At 33.0% G+C, this 22538-nt stretch overlaps 1 protein-coding gene across 1 annotated transcript in view; it reads left to right on the forward strand.

Moving 5' to 3' along the window:
* Window positions 1-22538, forward strand: part of LOC118204520 (WW domain-binding protein 4) — a 37296-nt gene that overhangs the window by 5892 nt on the left and 8866 nt on the right. Inside the window, exons 2-6 of the mRNA XM_085824286.1 lie at window positions 1975-2047; window positions 5079-5141; window positions 15657-15728; window positions 15812-16079; window positions 20242-20318. Of these exons, the coding sequence (XP_085680412.1) occupies window positions 1975-2047; window positions 5079-5141; window positions 15657-15728; window positions 15812-16079; window positions 20242-20318 (553 nt within the window). The remainder of the gene's footprint in view (window positions 1-1974; window positions 2048-5078; window positions 5142-15656; window positions 15729-15811; window positions 16080-20241; window positions 20319-22538) is intronic.

Raw genomic sequence — 22538 nt, forward strand, 5'->3', positions numbered from 1 at the left:
AAGTGCAGAATCGCCCACTTATTTGTTTGCGGCTTTTTACAAGAGTAAAAACAATTGGATTTTTGTCAATTTTCTTTTACTTTTTAAGTGAAAATAGGTCGATGTGTACATAAAGTCAAGGGTGTGTGTGCACAATGCCATTTTTGTGCAATTTTGGGATTTTTTTTTTTAAAGTGAAAATAGGTCGCTGGGCACATGGATACCGAGTATGTGCAATTCTTAAAAACGCGTCAGGCAGTGGGTGATTCTGCACTTTACCCAAAATTCTATCGCAGATTTTTTATCATGGGCAATTCCCAAATTGTTAAATCCATAGGATATCAAAAAAGGATTTAAAAATTAAACTAGTATTTCAATGGCGTCTTAAGAAACATAGAACTATATAAACTTACACAATCTGAAATCAGAGCGTACGCTAGATTTGGCACGCTGTTAAATTGGTGCGTTTGCTAGATTTGGCGCTTTTGCGCATACATTTTCGCTGCCATTTTTTTATGGTCCTCAAAATGGAATAGTAATCTTTTTTCCAACTGTAGTTAGTTTAAGCATAATATTGGGCTAATCATGGATTTCATTCCAATGTTACACTCTGGCAAAAAGCCAATTTTCTGAATGTTATTATGAAATAAGATCTTTTAATTTATTAATATATTTTAAGTGTAGCCTTTTAACAAAACAACTGGAGAATAAGATTAAATGGAGAGTATTAACAACTGGAGAATAAGATTAAATGGAGAGTATTAACAACTGGAGAATAAGATAATAAATTTAGTGATGATATATGAATGGTAAAATGCGTAGTGGTGATTTTTGGCGCAAAAATTACCGCTACACAAACCAAAATAACAAATCAAAGAATTGCACAAACTCTGTATCCATGTACACATCGACCTACTTTCACTTAAAAAAAAAAAAAAAAAAAAAAAAAATGGCATTGTGCACTCCCTTGACTTTATCCATGTACACGTCGACAAATTTTCACTTAAAAAAACATCAGAGAATTGCACAAACTATGCTTTACACACCCCCTTGAGCTTGTCCATGTACACATTGATAGATTTACACTTAAAAAGTCAAAGGAGCACCCAATTCTACAGTAAAGGCAAACGAAAAATACATTATTGAATAAACTACATTTTAAACCAAATAATAAAGTAACTTCAAAAAGGAAAAACCTGTTATGTATTTTAGCACAACACAAAGCAAATATTCCCTTACCTTATTTAGAAATTCGTTCGTCTTCAGTCTGTGGCACACAAAATTCTTTAACAGCATCCAAAACCTTCCTAAAATTATCTGAACTACAATCCATATATCGGCGTCACCACAGAAATTCACAAAAATACGACTCAAAAATATACTACGTAGTTCCTGACTATGGCTACTAAGTAAACCTTCATTTACCACACCAGTCAATTAATGCATTTCCTCCCTTTCGTTCTAAATCGTACAGAAACTTCAAATTAGTCATACTACATTCAGCCACTGTACCGTCTAAACAATGAAACAAGCAATGTACTTCCTAAGCAACAAACACCTCAAAAGCCCTTGCAAAACATCCGATGATTCAAAATTTCCCAGAATAGTACAAACAATTATGTCATAATAGGGTTTCCATAACATCCAACTCCTCAGATTGCCATAAATAATACAACTTGGCAATAAACGAAACAGCAACTTGGCGATAAATGAAACAACAACTTCGTGATAATACAAGGGGTACCTTAAAGTCAACTCTAACCAATTATCTCATTTAAATTAGTAATTGTGCAGTCTTTGTTGTAAAAATGAACAGATGTGCTGCTTTCCGTTAAAAAAAGATAGAAAATATTAATAAAGTGGAAAGTTAATGTATAAGTACTTAAATGATTGATAAAGATAAATGAAAAATTTATATATCTATATCATTCATGTTTGTATTTTTTGTGTTACGACATTAATTTTTTTTAAAAGTCAATTTTAATTTTTCTTTAGGTCTGAGTATTGGAAATCACTTCCTCGTAAATTTTGTGAATCTTGCAAATGCTGGTTTGCAGATAATAAAGCAGTGAGTATTTTAATGAAGTACTGGTAGTCAGGTTTTGTCAGATGTGCTATGTAATTTGTACTATACTAGTAAAATATGCATTTCTATATTGTGGTATGTAATTCTGTCATGTATGAATGCATTCATTTTTGTTTACTAAATAACATCATCAAACTTAATAAAAAATTAAGAATTATATTTTTTTAATTCAAGTTTTATAGAATAGTATTTATATATTATAAATTAGTATCTCAAAGGGAAATTTTCTTGAATCTATGTATCCCTTCAATTAATTCTGCCAAAAAACGTTCTTAATAAAATGTTAGAAGGGGGGGCAGGAAAGTAGCAATTTAATTTCAGGTAGTAATCATCACCCAAATCTATGATTTTATGCCAATGTTTTGGTATTTTTTCAAAGCCTTCAGCCCAGAAACTTGATGGCTGCGATTCCAAAAACAGATTAACCTCATTTCAGACGTCCTGTGAGTAGAATGGAAGATAGCACCAACAAGATGTAGCTGCAGGTGTGAAAAGAGGTAGAAGTCCGAAGTAGCGATGTTGGGGTTAAATGGTGGGTGTGGCAAAAGATCCCATTCGAGACCATACAAAGTCCAGCCGGTGAATGCAGACACATGTGATCTTGCATTAACTTGATGGAACATTGCCTTGTAGTACCGGAACTCAGATTGGCGTTTTTCCTTAATAGCAACATCAACACGAACTAGCATCTCACTATACACCTTACTGTTGATGGTTTTACCTTTTTCTAAATACTCTTTGTGGATAATACCATGGCAATCCCATTAGCTGTCAAGCATGATCTTTTTGTTAGTCAGATTGCACTTTGCGATGCTGTCACCGTGCTCGCCAGGTGTAGACCAATCTTTTTTTTTTTGGTCTGTGTTGTTGAAGTAAGTCCACCTTTCATCACAAGTGACAATCCGGTGCAGAATTTTGTCCTTGTATTGAAATTCAAGCAGATTACTGCAGGCCTGAATACATTTGTGCATATCTGCTTGAGTCAGCTCAAGCAGCTTGATTGAACTTGTGCATCACGTTTATGCGATCCATAGTGCAACAAATGGACATAACACTAATGTCTAACTCCTTGGCAACTCTTGAGTGATTGCATATGGATCTTTTTCAGGAAATTCTCACAGGCAGGCCTCATGAACATCAGTAGGCCAGCCAGAGTGCTCTGCTTTTTGAATGTCATAGTCATTGTTTTTGGTACCAAACCTTTACAGTGTCATATGATGCAACATTAGTACGTAAAGCTGTATGCATGATTTTGTGACATTCTGTACAGCTAGCTTTTTGTAACAGAACTGGAAGTAAATGTTGGTTCTAATCTTGTAGTGTGATAGTTCCATTTCAAACACCTTTTACTTAATGACAATGGTATTTTTTTACAAATTTTCACAACAGTGTTCTAAAGCAAGTCTCCTTTTTTTCAAATGCCAAAACTTATTTCTCAAAATATGATTAAACATGCCAATGTGAACTGTTTGTTCAGACGATATTAGCGGTGGCGGGGAAATTTTTGTTAAAATTCGATATTTTATATTCATGATCCTAACTAATGAATAATCAGATGAAGTTTTTTTGTATATCTTTAGCACTTCTCCAAATTCTGAAAGCTTTATTTTTTCAAAAGTATGGGTTTCCTAAGTTTTGTAAATTTTATTAATGTCTTTAATTACTTAAAATAATGAGATGTGTATTCTCTGGTTCTTATTAAATAATAATTTTTTGATTAATTAAAAAAATTATAAATATAAAATAATTATTATTTGTTAATGCCACTATATATCTGAATACTAGTATCAGAGTAATCACATTAGGAAGCCTGTTAAATAATAACAGGTGGATACATTTGAATGTTATTATTCTAAGATTAGGAAGTTATTATCATTGTTGATTCTTTGAGCACCAGGGTGTTTAGAGCATAGTATTTCACACCTGTTGATTTTGTTTAAAAAGAAAGAGAAGAAAAATAGGATCAGAGATTTTTGTATTCTTTCTGTATAATCTGTTTCTCGAATAAACTTCTGGATCAATGTATTAACTGTATCTCTCTGATCAGGTATCAAGAACTATTATTTAATTTCATAATTTGATTTTTATGGTGATTTATTTTAAAGCTATGATTTTTCAGATTGTTGGACTTAACTATGATTCTAATGATTTCTGTTAAAACTAAAATAAATAAAATATGTTAAGTAAATAAAAGATATTAAGTAAGAAAAAAGTATCATTTCTTGTATTGAATTTTGATCTTTGTAAACAACAAAGTTTATTGGTACCTTTCACTGAAAGGCAGAATAATTATGAGAACTCGCGCTAATGAAGAATATCGGCTGAATAAAATATTAATGCTGTTTTCAAATTGTAATATTAATTTTACAATGATTTTTGATATATACAGTATTAATCAAGTTAGACTAATATACCTTTTATTAAAATTTTAGAATTTTTTTATTAAGTTTCCTTCATTGAATGAACTATGAAATACCTATTATTATACTGGAAACAGTAATATATTTGAAACAATTATTAAAATACTGAAAACTATTATAAAACTCACTCATGCTTCTTTGTCATAACTTTCATTCACTAGGATACGATAATTAGGTTATTAAAAAGTGTAAAGGCGCAAAATATTTTAAATAGCAAGGTAATATTTACTAAATGGTGACAAATCTCATGACTAGTTTTAGGGAACCATGCTCTACAGAGGAGAGAACCATGCTGTTTAGAGTGTTAGTATGTTAAAGTAGATTGTTAAAGTAGATATATAAAAATTTTCCCTTTATTTATGTTGCTATTTTTCATTGATTGTTTATGCAGATTTTCTGAAAATAGTTAGTAGTTCTAATCTGTAATGTAGTTAATTCAAATTTAATTATTGCATTTTGATTTTAATTGGAATTCTGAATACACTTGTAATTTCATGCTTTGTCTATCTCTGAATTAAAATGTGTATAATAACACATTTTTGTGGCATAAAATAATTGTTTTTTTTTTTTTTTTTTTCGTTCTTCTTTTTTAGAGTATAGAATTCCATGAAAGAGGCAAACGTCACAAGGAAAATGTTCAGAAAAGGATACATGAAGTAAATTTCAGACTTGTTCAGTAATCTTAATTTCCACAAAATGAGTATATATTTGCGTATAATCAATATAAAACAACACAATGACTACCAGTTTGCCAAAATGGCAAAATTTTTCATTTGACATTATAATTGTGCATTAATCATAATTAGTTGTTGTGTTTATGTTGTTTTATAGAAAGAGTAGTTAGTAATTAATCATTATTTTTTTATTTCATACTTTTCTAATTCTAAGAAAAATCAGCATATATTTTTACTCTTGTTTCCTCTCTATTGTTATAAAATGAAGACTGTGTGTGACTTTGTTATATGGCTCAGAAACAGATATACCCAGAGCTATGAAATTTGGAGTATTTTTAAGTGATATTTTTTTCAAAAGTCAATTTAGACTTAGTTTTACTTTATGTTGGAACAACTTAATTTTTTTTTTCCATGTAAGCATATATATATTTTTAAGTATATATATATGTGGGGAAAGGCAACGACCATAGTTGATAACACACATTTATTACTATTTACAAATATAGATTACATTAGGATTACAATTAATGAAAATGGTATACGAGCGATCGAGCGACGTCTGCTCCGCTCGCCAGCTAATCCTCGTCCTCTCCCGAAGGCGGGAAACACATGCTGACGCAATGCATACGTCACACAGTAGGGGATTAGGGAATATCATGACATAACATTTCCCACATTCGGCCATCATGACCGGACAGGTGACCTCGCCTGAAGCCACATAGTATATCATCAAATTAAAAAAAAATTATTATAGCATAGTAACATAGGTATGGAAAAAATAATCTGTAGATACAAAGCTGAGTATACTTACACAAATGGAGCAAAAAAATAGATTAAACACACCACAGCAGTTAACTAAAAATAAAAAGAACATTAGTATGACAAAATGAATTAAAAAGTTGATATGAGGAAAAAAAATTATTAGAAAGTTCTCAGGTGTCATCTGTCCAAACACAGGAGGACCTATAATGCTGACAGTTTAATAAAAATTAAGTGATACGTTCAATATTGTTGGACCAGGATTTCATGTATTCAACACAAGTAGATGTTTTGGATGGTCCGTCGAAAAATGCACACTTTTCCACATCATACGTGTCATTTTGTTTGAGCCTGGTGACTTTATAAGGTCCGAGAAATTTCTGTTTGAGTTTTAGACCAGGGCCAAACTGAGTTCGTTTGATAGCCACAAGGTCATGAAGTTGAAATTTTTGTGCCTGTTTTCGTCGCAAATTAAAAGTATGGCGATTTTCATCTTGCACTTTAGAGATTTCGTGTTTTGCGTCCTTACGGAGATCGTCATGTTGCTGAATGAATGCAGATTTGATCTCCTCGTCGATTAGAGCAGCGATGTTTATGTCGTTTTGCGATTTCATTATAGTCCCAAAGAGAAGTTCAAAGGGAGTAGAATTGATGCTACGTTGAAAAGTTGAATTAATAATTTGTTGCACGGCGGGAACATGGCGGTACCATTGCTCAGGGTTGGTTATGGAGAGTTTAGAAAGGACAGCAATAATAATGGAGTTCAAACGCTCAACTTGACCATTCGATCATGAGAGGCCAGCTGTAATAAGAACGTGCTTTATTCTCTGTGTGTCACAATAGTTTGCAAATGCAGTGGATTTGAATGCAGGGCCTCGATCAGAGATAATCCGTGAAGGATTTCCGAAGACTGATCTTTGAGATTCCAGCCGAGTGATAACTTCATCTGCGTCTGTAGACTTTGTCGGATAAAGCCACACGAATTTAGTAAACGAGTCTATAACTGCCAAAATATGTTTGTATTTCTTTGATGTGGTGGCAAGGGGACCTAGGTGGTCAATATGGTACGTGTGCAAGGGTGCGTCGTCTTTCTCAATGGGGTGCAGTAGTCCATCTTGTTTGCCACGCTTTCGATTATTGAGGATGCATGGGATGCAGTTACGGATACACCGCTCAATTTTTTCTTTCAGATTTGGGATAAAATATTCGTTGTTTAAAAGTTCTTGAGTGCGGATTACGGCGAAGTGGCCTCATTCGTGAGCTGTTTTTATGACATTTGCCTGCATATCCTCAGGCACCACAAGTAAGTCAATGCCGTTGACGTTTTTGTACAGGAGATTGTTCTTAACGAGAAAGTTATCATACGAAGGCATCGTTTAAAGGAGTGCTTTAATAGCCGTAATATGCGCGTCGGTTTCTTGTGCTTTGCGAAATTGGAGAAGGACACTGTCTTGGATAGTCATGCAACATGGACTGCGACTGAGGGCATCCACGTGAGCCATCTTTGAGCCGGTACGGTGCTCAATTTCATAGTCAAAATCTTGGAGATATAAAACCCATCGGGCTATTCTCGAATTGAGTTCCTTTTTATTTAAAGTTTGCACAAAAGCGTTGCAGTCAGTGATAATTTTAAAATGTGAACCAAGGAGGTAAATACGGAACTTTTTTAAAGCTTCAACAATTGCAAGGACTTCGAGTTTATAACTGGTGTATTTACGCTCATTGTCCGATGTTTTCTTTGACATGTAGTAGACAGGGTGAAAGCTGTTATCGTTCATAGATTTTTGTAGTAGGACTGCCCCCAAGCCATCAATGGATGCGTCGGTATGAATTTCGATAGGACTCTTTTGATTAAAAATACTTAAAACTGGTTGTTGAGAAAGCAAATATTTTAATCTGTGAAATGCGGCTTTCTGATCAGCATGAAATTGAAAGAGGGTGTCCTTACGAAGGAGATCACTAAGGGGTTTTGCAATGCTAGAATATGAGGGGAGGAATTTCCTAAAATATCCCGTGAGACCGAGAAAGCGTTGGACGTCTTTCGTACTCTTAGGTTCGGGGTAGTTAATTACAGATTTTGTTTTCGAAGGGGAAGGAAAAAGTTTACCACCTTCGACGATATGTCCAAGAAATTCGATTTTTTTGTGAAGAAATTGACATTTACGAAAATTAACTTCTAGACCATATTCACTAGCAACTTTGAGTACTTGGTTGAGACGATGAATGGCCTCATTTTCATTTTTGGCGGGAATAACTACATCGTCCATGTAGGGTAAAACATAACCTTTGACAATTAAATCACGAAAAACATAATTTATAAAGCGCTGGAATACTGAAGGGCAATTTGAAAGACCAAATGGCATTCGAAGAAACTGGAATTGTCCATTGTGAGTTACAAAAGCTGTATATGGTTTACTTTCGTCCGCTACTGGCACATGAAAAAATCCGTTACGTAGGTCAAGAGTACTAAAAATTTGGGCGTCTTGCAGTTTATCCAAAATGTCATCAATAAGAGGAAGAGGAAAATGATCCTTAATTAAAAGTCGATTAAGTTTCCTATAATCGATGCAAACACGGGGTGTACCTTCTTTTTTACGCACCACGAGAACTTGACTGGCATATGGAGATGAACAAGGTTCAATAATTTTAAGTTTCAACCATTCATTCATTTATTTGTTTGTTAACAATTTCCCGTTCAACAAAAGGAAGGCGTCTAGGAGGGTGAAAAATCGGTTTATCATCGGATAGAGTGATATTAAGTTTAATATCTGTCGTCTGTGTTTTATTTGGGACATAAGAATTCAGCAAACGTTCTGCCGCAGCACGAGTTTCTTTGGAAACATTTGAACCAATATCAAAAGCTGGAACATCATCATTTATTGCAAAAATGAAAGATTCAGGAGCAGTTTCAAAGCATTGCTCGGAAGGTTTTGAAAAATATATACCGTCTGGTGTAATAGTTAATTTAGCATTTTTAATTACGTCACAGCCTACAAAAACAGAAAACTGCATAGAATGATTTGGAACAACTCTAATATTAGCCAGAAAGTCCTGATTATCAATGTTGATAATGGTTTGAAAATAGCCAATAATAGGAATTTTCGAGAATCCGAAACCAGTTAACACTCCAGAATTATTTGAAAGTGGTGGGGAACCAAGTTGAATCCATGTGTTTTCGTTCAGTAATGTGACCTCACTTCCAGTGTCAATTAATCCAGAAACTGTGCTATTGAGTATAACGACAGTTTTACACATATTACCGTGAGAGATTTGTACTGTATTTACTTCGGCAGGTGGAGTGGAAGTCTCATTTGATGTAGTGGGGCGGCAATCCATAGATTTATGTCCAAAACGACAACAAGTTAGACACTTTGGGCCAAGAGAACGATTAGGACAGGACCGTGAGAGGTGTCCGACCTCATTGCAGTTAAAACAAGTTTGTGGTTTAGTTTTAGATGGACCAGTATTATTAAATTTTGTGTCGTGTTGTTGGTCTGAATTTTTTCGTCCGGTACTACGTCTGGAGCCATTATTCGTATTTTTAAAATTTGATGGATAAGAGATATTTGTATGTCTAGTCGTAACTACAGATTCATAAGTGCATAGCTTTTCCTTGAATTCAGAATATGATTTTGCACCGTAGAGAATAATTTTATCGAATGGGGTACCTAGTATTCCTTGAATGGTATACTGAATGACAGAAGCCTCGTCGATAACACCGTCACCACGATTCGCAATTTCGCGCATGGCGATAAAATATTGCAAAGAGCTTTCATTCGAGCGCATTTTTCTTCTTTCGAGTTGTTTATGAATTTCAATAGACGTAATTTTATCGGAGAACTCATTAAGTAATAATGTTTTAAACATGTCGTATGAATTGAGATTCCGTTGTGAAAACAAAAAAGTTTTAGCAGTACCCACAATAAGTCTTTTCGCAAAAACTAATTTTTGCTGGTCGGTAAGATTTGGGAATAATTGGAAATTATCCTCTATATCGTTGAAAAAAGCACGGACTGAATAGGAATCATTGCCTGAAAAGTTTCTGCAAGTGTTTGAAAGATCTCTCAAAATAAACCATAAGTCATGACTCATCTCGCGAATCTCGGTGTTCGCCATAATATAAACACCGGAGCGACTCGAATTCAAATGTATTACTTCCGCGTCAGAAAAAACAAAGCGATTTGGGCTTGGCGCCGTGGAGGGTGGGAAAGGGGGAACAGAAGAACTTAGACCTACAGGCGTCGGTCCACTGTCGGTGTTTGAAATTGAATGATCGTCATCGGATAAAAAACTAACATCTAGGGAATTGTGAAAATCCGTCAGATTAGTGAGCGCATGAAAAATTTTTTCACATAAAACATCTTTATTAGTGGAAGCTTCCAAATGCAATAAATTCGCCACTGATATAAAATCTGATAAAGAAAAATCTTTTAATAGAAGTTCTTTATGTTTTGCCAAATCGAAACTGTACGGGAACGCGGCAAAATTTCGCATTCTCTTTCGCGAAGAATGATCAAAATCGGAATATCCGAGCACGGTATTAAATAATTTAATAACTCGTGTTGTGCCATATTTAAGAGAATTCGCTATCAATGGGATATCACCTAATTTTAGGGCCATAGTTCTTTAAACAGTAAAATAGGACAATATGAATATGAAATAGGGTATGTATGAATGAGAATTAAACAGTATAAACACAGCTTAAAATCGTAATACTAATAAATTATGAACGAATTAGGGAAAAATGGGCCTACCTAACTTCGGGGCAGTCCTTATAATCCAATATATATCTTGGCCAATCCAATGTAATCCAAAATCGAATTTCGATTTAACGTCCAAAATCAGAAGAATGGACAAGTAGCATGTAACATCATTCACATATGTCGTCCAGGTTGAAGAATATTAAATCATCATAAAGGCACGTCTTCATTCACATACGTCGTCTAGCTTGAAGAAGAATATTAAATAGTCATAAAGGCACGTCTTGCCTTTGTTAGCTTTCTGAACGTCTTTAGTGATTGCTGGTGTCTAGGGTTCGATTATAACGCATGCACAAAAGGCACGGTCGAGCCCCCAAAATGTGGGGAAAGGCAACGACCATAGTTGATAACACACATTTATTACTATTTACAAATATAGATTACATTAGGATTACAATTAATGAAAATGGTATACGAGCGATTGAGCGACGTCTGCTCCGCTCGCCAGCTAATCCTCGTCCTCTCCCGAAGGCGGGAAACACATGCTGACGCAATGCATACGTCACACAGTAGGGGATTAGGGAATATCATGACATAACATTTCCCACATATATGTCATATATACAATTTTAACAGTTTACAATATTGTATAGATGGCTGAGAAGACCATACCATAGTGGTTGAAGGTAAGGCTGAGTGGAAAAGCATGATGGCACATTTAGCACAACTGAGCTTGAAGAATTACAATCTTTATTTTTTTACACATATCAAATCATCCTTTTTCAGACAAGATATTTCTTAATAATAGTAGAATACAGTAAGTTTCATTTTAAAGTACAACATCATCTTAAGCAAGTAAGTGGAAGCAGCATGGAAAAGTAGCCTGTTGCCAGCATGAAAGTGTAAGCGAAAAAGGGAAGAGTGTTGCAGTACTTTAGAGGAAGAAGGGAGGGAGTTGGAAAAGTTTCAGTTCCGAGTTTTGGTATACAATTAATTTGATTGGACAAGAGGTTAAAACATTATATAACATAGAAAAATCTAGAATTTGGCAGAACAGATGAATTAAGGGGGAGATCACCGAATTTAGAATGTTAATTTTGAGGCTGCCAATTATTTTTAAAGCAGCTACCGTGTTTTGTTATACCGTACAAATCCCCCCCTCCATCAAAAGAGAGGTTGGGTGAGCAGAGTGGAAGAAAAAGTGTTGGAGTAGCAAAATGTGAAAGATATAATTTTGAAAATATGAAACATAATATTTACTGTTAAACAAAAATTATTGTCATAGTATTTTAACTGATATTTTGGCTCAATTTGACATTTCACTGAAAGTCATAGAATTTTGAATTCAATAATAATTTTAAACACTATAGTCTTTGCACATTTTTAGAGTTCTGAGATAAGAATATCCAATGACATTTTATAAAGATCTTGATGAAAATAGTTTCACAAAGTAAATGTTCAAATAAAAGTCGTTCAACTTTTTGTTGATGAAAGTATTTCTATTATGATACAGATTGAGATGCCAATTTTCATATGGAAATATAATACTGAATTTATGATTAATTAAATTTCTTCTTGTTTTTGAAGATACAACAGAAAATTCAATGTAAAAACATAATGATATAATGAAATACTGACTAAAACAAGAATACTTTGACGATTACCTTGGTATGTCCTCTCCAACAAAATCAGCATACCATCTTGCTGATGGTTGGGGGATGCTTAAGTGCATTAGATCGAAAAACCTCCGTTCCTTAGAAAAAGCAACTGATTTTTGGAATTGTACAATTGTTAAGGTTTCTTTCAAAAATCTTTCATATTACCTAATAAAAATAGAACATTATACAAAATTAAAACTGAAATTTAAGACAGGTAACTTGTATAATCAAGTTAAAGTCTTTTTAATTTTACAAAAATTTAATGAAATTTACCCTACAATAAGAAGAATGAAATGGACAATTTTTCTTTTGAATTAAAATTACCATAATTTATTTTTTAGAATTTCCATAATTGTATTTTAGGGAAGGTATTTTAAAATATAAAAATTTTGTATACATCATTCATAAATACAACAAATTTAAAACTTTTCACTATTATTGAGACATCTAAATTTACTTATTCTTTACTAAACCTGAGTTGTTAGGGGAGGCTACTACAGTACCGAAGTGCCCGGGTTATAAAGTACAACGTCATCTTAAGCAAGTAAGCAGCAGCAGCATGGAAAAGTAGCCTGTTGCCAGCACGAAAGCATAAGCGAAAAACGGAAGAGTGTCACAGTACTTCAGAGCAAGAAGGGAGGCAGTCAGAAAAGTTTCAGTTCTGAGTTTTGGTTTACAATTAATTTGATTGGACAAGAGGTTAAAACATTATATAACATAGAAAAGTCTGAAATTTTGGAGAATATGTGAATATAGGGGTATATCGGCAAATTTAGAATGTTAATTTTGAGGTCGCCAATTATTTTTAAAGCAGCTATTGTATTTTGTTATATCTTACATATATATATGTTTGACCATATAACATAAACTAAAAACAGGGTTGCCACTCTACCTAGAAAATTTCAAAAAGTCAAGAAATTCAAAAATTGACCAAAATAGGTCAGGGAATTTAAATATTTTAATCAAAATCTGGAAAAGTTGAGGAATTTCACAATAGTGATCCCATAGAGAGCAATTTTTGCACCAGTGTTGGAAGCGGTCACTTTCCTGACGAATTATGTATTGCATCAGTGTCATTTGGGCACCTGGCATAGAGAGAATTTTTACAGCTCTAATCAGATTGTCTTTTAGAAAGACAAAGCAACTTTCCAGCTTTTCAAAGAAGAATCTTTTTTTTTCCAGCTTTTTTTTTTTTTTTTTCAGACAAAGCAAGTTTCCAGCAGATAAAGCAAATTTGGTTTTCATTAACTTTCAGAATCGAGAGACTTGCATGCGCATGTGCAGTGAAGGTTGAACGAATGAAAATACCTTCCCATTCTCGTATAAAACAAAATCTATTTAATCCTAGTATGTGGTTGACAAGCGATTTAGTGACATTATGATGAGCAGTAAACGGCTCATTTTGGTATTGCCAGCAATTTTCAAAATCATGCCAAAGTTGTACCTTATACTAGGATTTTACCACAAAATCTTTTATACAAAAAAAAAAAAAAAAAAAAAAAAAAAAAAACCTATTTGTCATTTTGAAGCAAAATAAAAAATAAATAAATAAATAAATAAATAAAAAAAAATAGTGATCAGTAATCTAAGCTAACTATTTAATATAACTATATTTGCCAAAATATTGTTGATTATTGTAATTCAGTTTTAGTCTTTAAGTAATTAACTTTATTTTTATATTATTTGTATCATTTTATGTGGTTTCTTCCTTCTAACTTTATTTATTATTAGTTAATAATACTTTCAAATTTCAGGCAATTTTGTCTGGCATACTGATGAAACTAATTCTAGAAGTATAACCATCACGAAATTTTATGCACATATTTTTTGCTTATGTATCGTCCTAGATGGATGTAAAGTACCTGAATTTATTTTAAAATATCATTAAATAGATTTCTTTCTTTCGTTTAGCTGCAGAACATCTGCAGAAAAAGACGTTTTAAATCCAGATTGGGCAGATTCTAATCTCAATAATCTTCAGTGAAGAAAACAGTTCCTATTATAGTTGTAATAGTAATGCTTTAGGGATTATATATATAAGTCATATAGCATTGGCAGATTTTTGTTTTCAGGTGGTACCATAATTAATTTACCTCTCAGCACAGCCAATGCACACTACGTGGATAGACTGGAATTTTCATAAAACATACCTGGAAAAGTTGGTAATTTCATTCTCCTGTTCTAGTGGTAACCCTGTAAAAATCTCGGAATTTTACTGTTTACATCATTGGATAGAGTGAAAAACATTTTAACTGAATTTTATACCAAATTTGTAACTATTTTGCTGGTTTTTGGTGAATTTTTGAAAATTGGTCAATTTATCAACCATTGTTTTAAAATTCGAATATGAAAAATGCATATGCTTAAACTTTTGAAATTTAAAAAGATTACAAATAACTGTTTCGCTTTTTTAAGAACAAGAATGCTAAAAAAATATTAATTAGGTGATTTTGTAGAATATTTGTAAAAATACAGTAAGACCCCGCTTGACGCTGTTTTGTTTAGCGCTGTTTCGGCTTAGCGCTCTTTTATTTCAACCCGGGGATTCCACGAAATCGCTCGCAGCATACAGGGATTCCCCGAAATATTATGCAGCAATAGGTTTCAAATACATATCCGAAAGAGTGTACTTGTATTTCTTGTTTGGTGCGGTATTGTACAGACATATTTTGAAGGGGTAAATGTGGAAGATGTCGAAGAAATAATTCAAGAAGCAGCGGCTAGTCTTTCTAATGATGAGCTCAAGAAATTAACTGAACAAGAAGAAAACAAAAATGTTGACAGCAGTGGTTCAGAAGAAGAGCAAAAAGAACTTTCGATGGCATTTGTAAAAAGGAGTTTGTATACCATAACTGAAATAATGGATCAATTCATTGAAAATGATCCGAATTTTGACAGGAGCTCAAAAGTAAGGCGTGGTGTTAGAGATGCTCTATCCGTTTATGAAGAACTTTTAAGAGAACAATGCAAAAGAAAAAGGCAAACAACATTAGATGCTTTTGTCACAAAAAAGCAGAACACTGAAAACGCGGAAGGCTAACTAAATATGACTGACTGAGAATTTTATTTGTTTTTTTTAAGAATATTCGTTTTGTTATTTATATTTTGTTTTTATTTTTGCAAGAAATAATAATGTTTATTTATAATAATTAATGATGTATGAATAATTTGCTATATGGAATGTGAATAACTCTTGCACAGGTGATCAGGTATTGAATGTATTATTTAATTTAGCATCTTTCATTAACTATATAAAATCTTATGTGATATTTCCTTGAGTGTTTTGTTTGTTTGTGATATTGTTTCTAATTTTGTAATTAGAAATTTAATGTTTTGAAATGTATTATTTCTGTGGTATTCATTTTAAAATTTTATTAAAGATTCAAAAAAAGGGATTAAAAGAGTACAAAAAGCAAAAGGAGCTTGAAGATGAAATGGATAAGATTGAAAAAGTAAGTTTAGGTTTTCTTACTTCTGTCATTATTTTTTAAAACTCTGCCATAGAGGCTTTCATTAATTTTTTTTTCCCCAATAGGCTGCTCTTGAAGCATATGAGAAAGACTTGCAGCGTTCAAGTATGCAACAAAAGTCAAATTTACAACAAAATTCAGAATCTCTTAACAAACAAATAAGTGTGGTGGAACAAAAAGCAAATATTGAAAAAGTTATTAATGCTGCTTTAAAAAAGCAAGAAAGGACTTGTCCAGAAAATAAAACAGAATTATCTGAAACTTCTTCAAGGAAATGGTATGAAGCAATGACAGATGAAGGTTACAGATATTATTGGAATATTGAGACATCAGGTGAGAAAGATGAAAATTGTTTGCAATATGCAAATTCATGAATTCTCATGCATTTTAAAAATGGAATTTATTTATTTATTTCATGGCATATTAATTTTTTGTGATCTCTCAATCTTCAGGGTTTTAGCAATTTTTCAAACTTCCTTCACCAGCTACATAAGTACAATACAAAGTCTTTAATCCGGAATGATCTATAATCCAGACTTCAAAGCTGCAAACTTTCTGCGCTACGCATGCGGCTATGAGTTTATGCATGCTCATAATACCTTTATTCATGCGCATATGCATTTACGCATGCGCGTTTAATGTATAACAGACAGTATAAGTTTGGCTAAAATTAGGAGCTGCCAAAGGATCTACAAAGGGAAAACATGTTTCAATGTCCATCAAACAAAAAGTGGAATTGCTGCAAAAAATGGATAAAGTGACAGGGAGGTTAGTGAAAACGAAAAAATTTCGATTGACAAGTTAGTCGGTATTCTTGGCACAGCAATTACAGGACTTGAACAGCACATTTTTGTAACTGAGCAAGAAATTAAGTCTGTTTATAGAATTAAAGAGAAAGTATTAGCACATAAAACGAAGCAACTTAAACAACTTAATTGAAAGAAATATTTAATAAAGTAAACAAATAAATATTAAGCTTTTTTTGTAAATTTTGATACCCTTTAGATCATAATTGCTCTCTATTTCATAAATTATGCTTTCATATTTTTAATTTTATAATTTCTCCATGCCATCTTACCAGATTTAAATTGATGATCTATAATCCAGAAAAAACCCTGATCCGGAATCGCCAAAGTCCCGACGAGTTCGCATTAAAGACTTTGTACTGTATAAAAGATAAGGGGCCTTTGCAAAAGGCACATATGGCTCTGAAGTTTGGTTAATGACAGCAATTTTAAAATTTGGTGCAATTTATACATGTTGTGGAGAGCCTTATTTTCAATGAAATTTAAAATTTGAAGTTCTGTATTTTTGCATTAGTGGATCAAAAAGCTGTATTGCCCAAAAAGTATTTCATTTATGTAAGTTTCAACATCATCTTCTTTGAAATAGTCAACTTGTAGAGCCATGCAAATGCTCCAGTATTTCTGCCACCACTGGAGTGCAGCCTTGAAATAATTTTTCAGAATTGAGTCCATAACCATATGCAATTAATGTTGTATCTTGGCAGTGGCATGAAAAGGGAAGTCTTTCAGCTGCATCTTTACCTTCAGAAAGAGGGAGAAGTTGGCAAGATTTAAATAAGTTGAACAGGTTGTGCAGCATAACAAGTTGTGGTTGGTTGGAGACTCACAAATAAGGAGACTGAATGACATAGTGTGTTGTTATCATGGACAATCCAATGTGTACAACACATGTTCAAGAAATTAGAATTGACCCATATGATGCAGTAATAATGTCTACAATGTTGTTGATCATCCTCAAGATTCTGTATGCAGACATTCCAAAGTCATTTGACATTTTCAGGGGCTATACTCATGGAAGTCTTTTTCAGATCATTTTTCATCTTCAGAGGATGTTGTTCTAATTTTGAGGCACCTGTGAAACTTAAAACATTGCATATGACTTACTGCTGAAACATTTTCAATGCCTTTATAGTTGAATGCAAGATTTTTCATTGCCTTGTTGTTCCACCTTTTTTCCATGATGGATAAAAAGGTTTAACAACTGTTATAACATATGACTGCAAAAATACCAAATGAAGATCCAAAAACTGTTATAACATATGACTGCAAATATTGTTACATATATGACTGACAGGTCCAAAACTGTTATAACATATGACTGCAAAAGTACCACTATAGTAATTCAGTATTAGCTTAGCAATATTTCTTGGCACACTTTCTTATCAAGATGGGAGGGAACTATAGTTGCTGGTGCAATTTTGTTCTGTCATTTGTTGGAAAGCTACAGAACTAATATGAGAATTTTTTTTATCAGCTCTGTAAGGCTGTAGTACGTGTTCTGCTAGAGAAAAGCTACAAGTGAATTGAATTACAGAATGGATTTCATTGAGATTAATAATACCAATAAAAGGCATAGCTCTTCTAAACTAGCTTATTATTTTCACATTGTTTTCATATTTTTGTAATTAAATTTGTGTGCTTTCCGATATTAAATAGTTATTTATTTTTTCTTTAACTAATTTCATATCAAAGTATTATTGAGATTTTGCATTTGTAAACCTGTTGAATTTCATCACCAAGTATGTTTTAATTCCATTTAATAAATAGTCTAATTTAATATTTATTAATGTCTTTTGTTAATAATTCAAAAACAGAATAAATATTTGAAATCATTATTTTGTTCTAAATTTCCTATAATTTTTCTGAACCGCTTAATTAATTTTTTATCAGTTACTGAAATTTTATTATGTAATCATTAGAAGTATTTATAGAGCAGTAGTCATCAGTAAGCCACTAATGAATTTGACAGTTTGGTACTTTGTACCTTAAGCATCACCAATTTCTTCAGATTCTCATGAGCACATTTAGCTGCCCTTTTCTTCAGTATGCTGTATTTATATATGATTTGTTTTCATTACAGCTTTCCAAATAAGTCTCATTCACCACTTGCCATTTTTCCAGATTTTTATATTCCACAATAAAGACAACAAAATATGTTTGAAAGTATTTGAACCAAATAGGTAGTATTTAAGATCTTTTGGATGTAACAATGTACTAACCTGGATCACTTATTTTTCTGTTTTTGATATAATTGTTGATTAATTACTTTTAACTGTAATGTTTCACAAGACGTTAGAAAACAAATACACTTAATTATGTCGAGCTTTTCCTTGTGTGTTTGTTAAATATGTGGTATTATTTTGCATATTGTTACTGTAACTGTGGCTAGCCAATGTGAAACATTCAATCGATTGAAATAACTGGGCTCCAAATGTGAAAGGATTAAGCGCTTCAGAAGAAACCTATTTGAGGTTTTTATTAATTCCATTTTGCAGATATTTGTATCCTGATAAAATAAAATGTAATGATATTTGAGATAATCTTTTGAGCTAATCAATGGAAGAATGAAAACACAATTTATAGCAATTTTTACACAATAATAGCCAGTATTACTCAGGACAGCTCCAAAAATACATTTACAGTTGTGCAAAAAAGCTATGACAAACACGCTTATTAGACAGCTTCACGGCAAAGCACTAGAGTACAATTCCACACTCATTTTGGTCGTTTGCAAAACTCAACATTACTCTCGAAACTCTCCATCCTATAACTCATAATGCAATCGATGATGCATTCAACACTAGACTGATGATCATTCGATAGACTCATTCCACTGTCTACTTTGCGTACCAACAGCGTTTGTATAGCTTTTGGTTCACCCACAAGAACACCCTTGGCCAAACCAGCAAGAACCTGCTCCAGAACGCTCTCCACCTGCCCACGGCACATCTCCAATTCTCTCGCCAAATGTCACCAAACGGGCAACCCCACCCTCCCTTGCCATTTTCTGGCAACCCTAATCCTGCTTTGCGGGGAAGCTATCTTACCACAGCTGGACATTTTGTAACATGGTGTTAATTTAAGGTGACATAATGTTGCAGCAATTGTTTTCTTTCTGATCATTTGGTTTTCCATTTTACATAATTAATTTCAAAAATAGGATTTTATATTTCTGTATTTTTGATTTCTGAAGGACTATTTCTTAATTAATTAGGCCTGTCATAACATCTTAACATTTTTTTCAGATGTCAAACTAAAATCTGCATACAAAGATTAAATTTCATTTTCTCCTTAAACTTAGAATTTTTATGTCTTAATTTTTTATGCATTTTTTAAAAACATTTTATTAAATAAATTGAGATGCTAGATTATAATCTAAAGTATTAATTTTATTTTTATTAAAATTGCATGTGTCTGGTTTAGGTTTGGATTTTATTTATTTATTTTTAATCTTGCTATATTAATGAGCATCCATTTTAATAAATGTTCTACTGCCTTCTCTTTTAAAAGTCTTTATGAATATGATGCATTTGCTTTGCTGTTGTAAAAAAATTTTATTTTTAAAGATATATTTTGTCAATTCTGATTAATACATTTAATGTTTCTGATTTTTGTAATGTTTTTAGTATGCATGAAGTTTGTATTCTTGTTTTTCTTATCTTTCTAATGACTTTATTATATTTAAACAGAATCACGGTGGGACCCACCTGAAGAAAGTTATGTGGTTTTAGAAGAACAAGGCATACAAAATGCAGAAAGCAAAGAAGTATGTTTTTGATTTTTCAAACATCATTATAACAAAAGTTGAAAGTAATTGTTATGCATTTTATAGTTCTAACTAAATTTGCTTTATGATGAAAGTTCTGAAAAATCTTAAAATCGAGAACTCATGTGAGATCTTATGAGGGATTCATAATATTAGAGTTCTATTTTTTTTTTTTAAGTGCAGAAACTCTTCTAAGCGTAGCTAATTATATGACTATGTATGTACTTGTTATAATTATGTGTAAATTAGCCAGAATAACTCAACTTTGCCCTTTCATCAAGCAGCAACTATTTTTCAGTTTTCACTGAATTTGTCTCAGAAATTTTCTACCCCAATTTTTTTTTTTAGTTTTGTTTTCATGCTGTACTCATGGAAAGGTACATGTTAAGAAGCAGTTATGTGAAACTGTAGATAATATGAAATTCATGATATTCACATTACTTGATAATTAGTAAGTACTTTTAGTGAGCCATTCTAAATAATATCATATTCATGCAGTAAACAGGTCACTTACATAAAATTAAATCAATAAATTATGCTCATTATCAAAATGTGTAATTGAAAAATACAATGTGTGCTTTATTTTATGTTTACAATGTACTTTTTCATATTGTATGAGTGAACAGTAGTAGTCATTAACCCTTACCATGGTGACAAGATAGAGCATAAAAATGAAAAAAAATTAAAGCTTTTTCTTTGCATCTAGTGTGACTTAAAACAATACAAAACAACTTAAAACAATCTAGTGTTTTAGTGAATTATTGATATATTAAACTATATTAATTGAGTTACAAACCCAGGAAATCTATGCAAAGCTACAGCACTAACTACATCAGACAGGTGAGCACAACTAACTTTCAAAACTTGCCGACCATGCCTACATCAGGACTTCAAATTTGGTCTGATCAGCAGGTCTCTTTCAAGGCAGCGGTGGCAACAGCCAATCTTCTGTTGCGAATTATACCAATTATGATTTTACTTCTCATTTTAGCCTATGCCATTTGACGAAAAATCTACTTGCTATTTATTGGGTAAGTGCAAAAGTTCTACCCATTTTCATTACCCATAAAGAAGAACAAATAAACACAAAATGAACATTACTTTATTATTGTGCATAATCCCCATTATTATTTATGACCTCTTGCCATCTTTTGGTAGGAGATGAATCCCACGGCGGTAAAATTCCGGTGGTTTCAAGTGAAAAAATCTTGGATGGCAGTTTTCACAGCATCAAGATCATCAAAGATTTTCTGACTGAAGGAATTGTTCAATGCACAAAATATGTGATAGTCAGTTGGTACCAAGTCAGGAAAATAGGGAGGATGGTGTAAAACCTCCCAACCGAATACGAGTAACTTTTGACAAGTGATAATAGCAGCATGTGGTCTGGCATTATCATGATGAAGGATAACACCGCGATGATTGATGAGACCTGGCCGCTACCAAATTTGAATGCAGCCTGTCTAACTGTAGACAGTAGAAGGCAGCAGTGATGGTTTGGTTGAGTGGCAGGACCTTTCAGTGAATTATTCCCTGCACATCCCACCACACGCTCAATAACACCTTCTTATGAAGTTCGGCTTTCGAAGTTGATGCAGGTGGATCAGAAGGACAACACACACTCCTATGGCACTTTATGTTACAGTACATAAACCACTTCTAATCTCTTGTCATAATTCATGTCAAGAATGGGTCGTTTTTGTACCGGGAAAGCAAAGAAACACAGGTGGTGATTTCAGTCATCCCGTTGATTAGTTGTCAGGTTATATGCAGCCCAACGATACAACATTCTCATGAAACTCAACTTAACCAGCCATCTCTCAACCATTGTTTGGTGTACGTTGAAGGTCTCCACTAAATCTTGCATGGTGGGTTCAGGTTGTTTCGTATGGCCCTGGTCAATATTGTCTTCTCCAACATGTGATGAGTGTCCACTCATAGCCTGATCTTGGCAGCTTCTGTCTCCTTCCCTAAAATTACGAAACCATTGATGACATGTGCTTTCATCTACTGCATCCTCTTCATAAACTTGACAAACATTGCGACATGCTATGCTGCGGCTGCCGTACTCTTTTTATCGAACTTGTTTAACAAACTTATGTGTCCTATATGCTCCTTCATGCTTTCCATGTTATACCTTCTGAGATTTTTTTTTTTTTTGAGATAATTACATGAGACACAATGCATTTATATGCGAGGCATCCACATGTTTGATTGGCC

The sequence above is a fragment of the Stegodyphus dumicola genome, chromosome 9, assembly GCF_044657685.1.
Source record: "Stegodyphus dumicola isolate Sdum_Otavi_A_Nest chromosome 9, ASM4465768v1".
Classification (NCBI taxonomy): Eukaryota; Metazoa; Arthropoda; class Arachnida; order Araneae; family Eresidae; genus Stegodyphus; species Stegodyphus dumicola.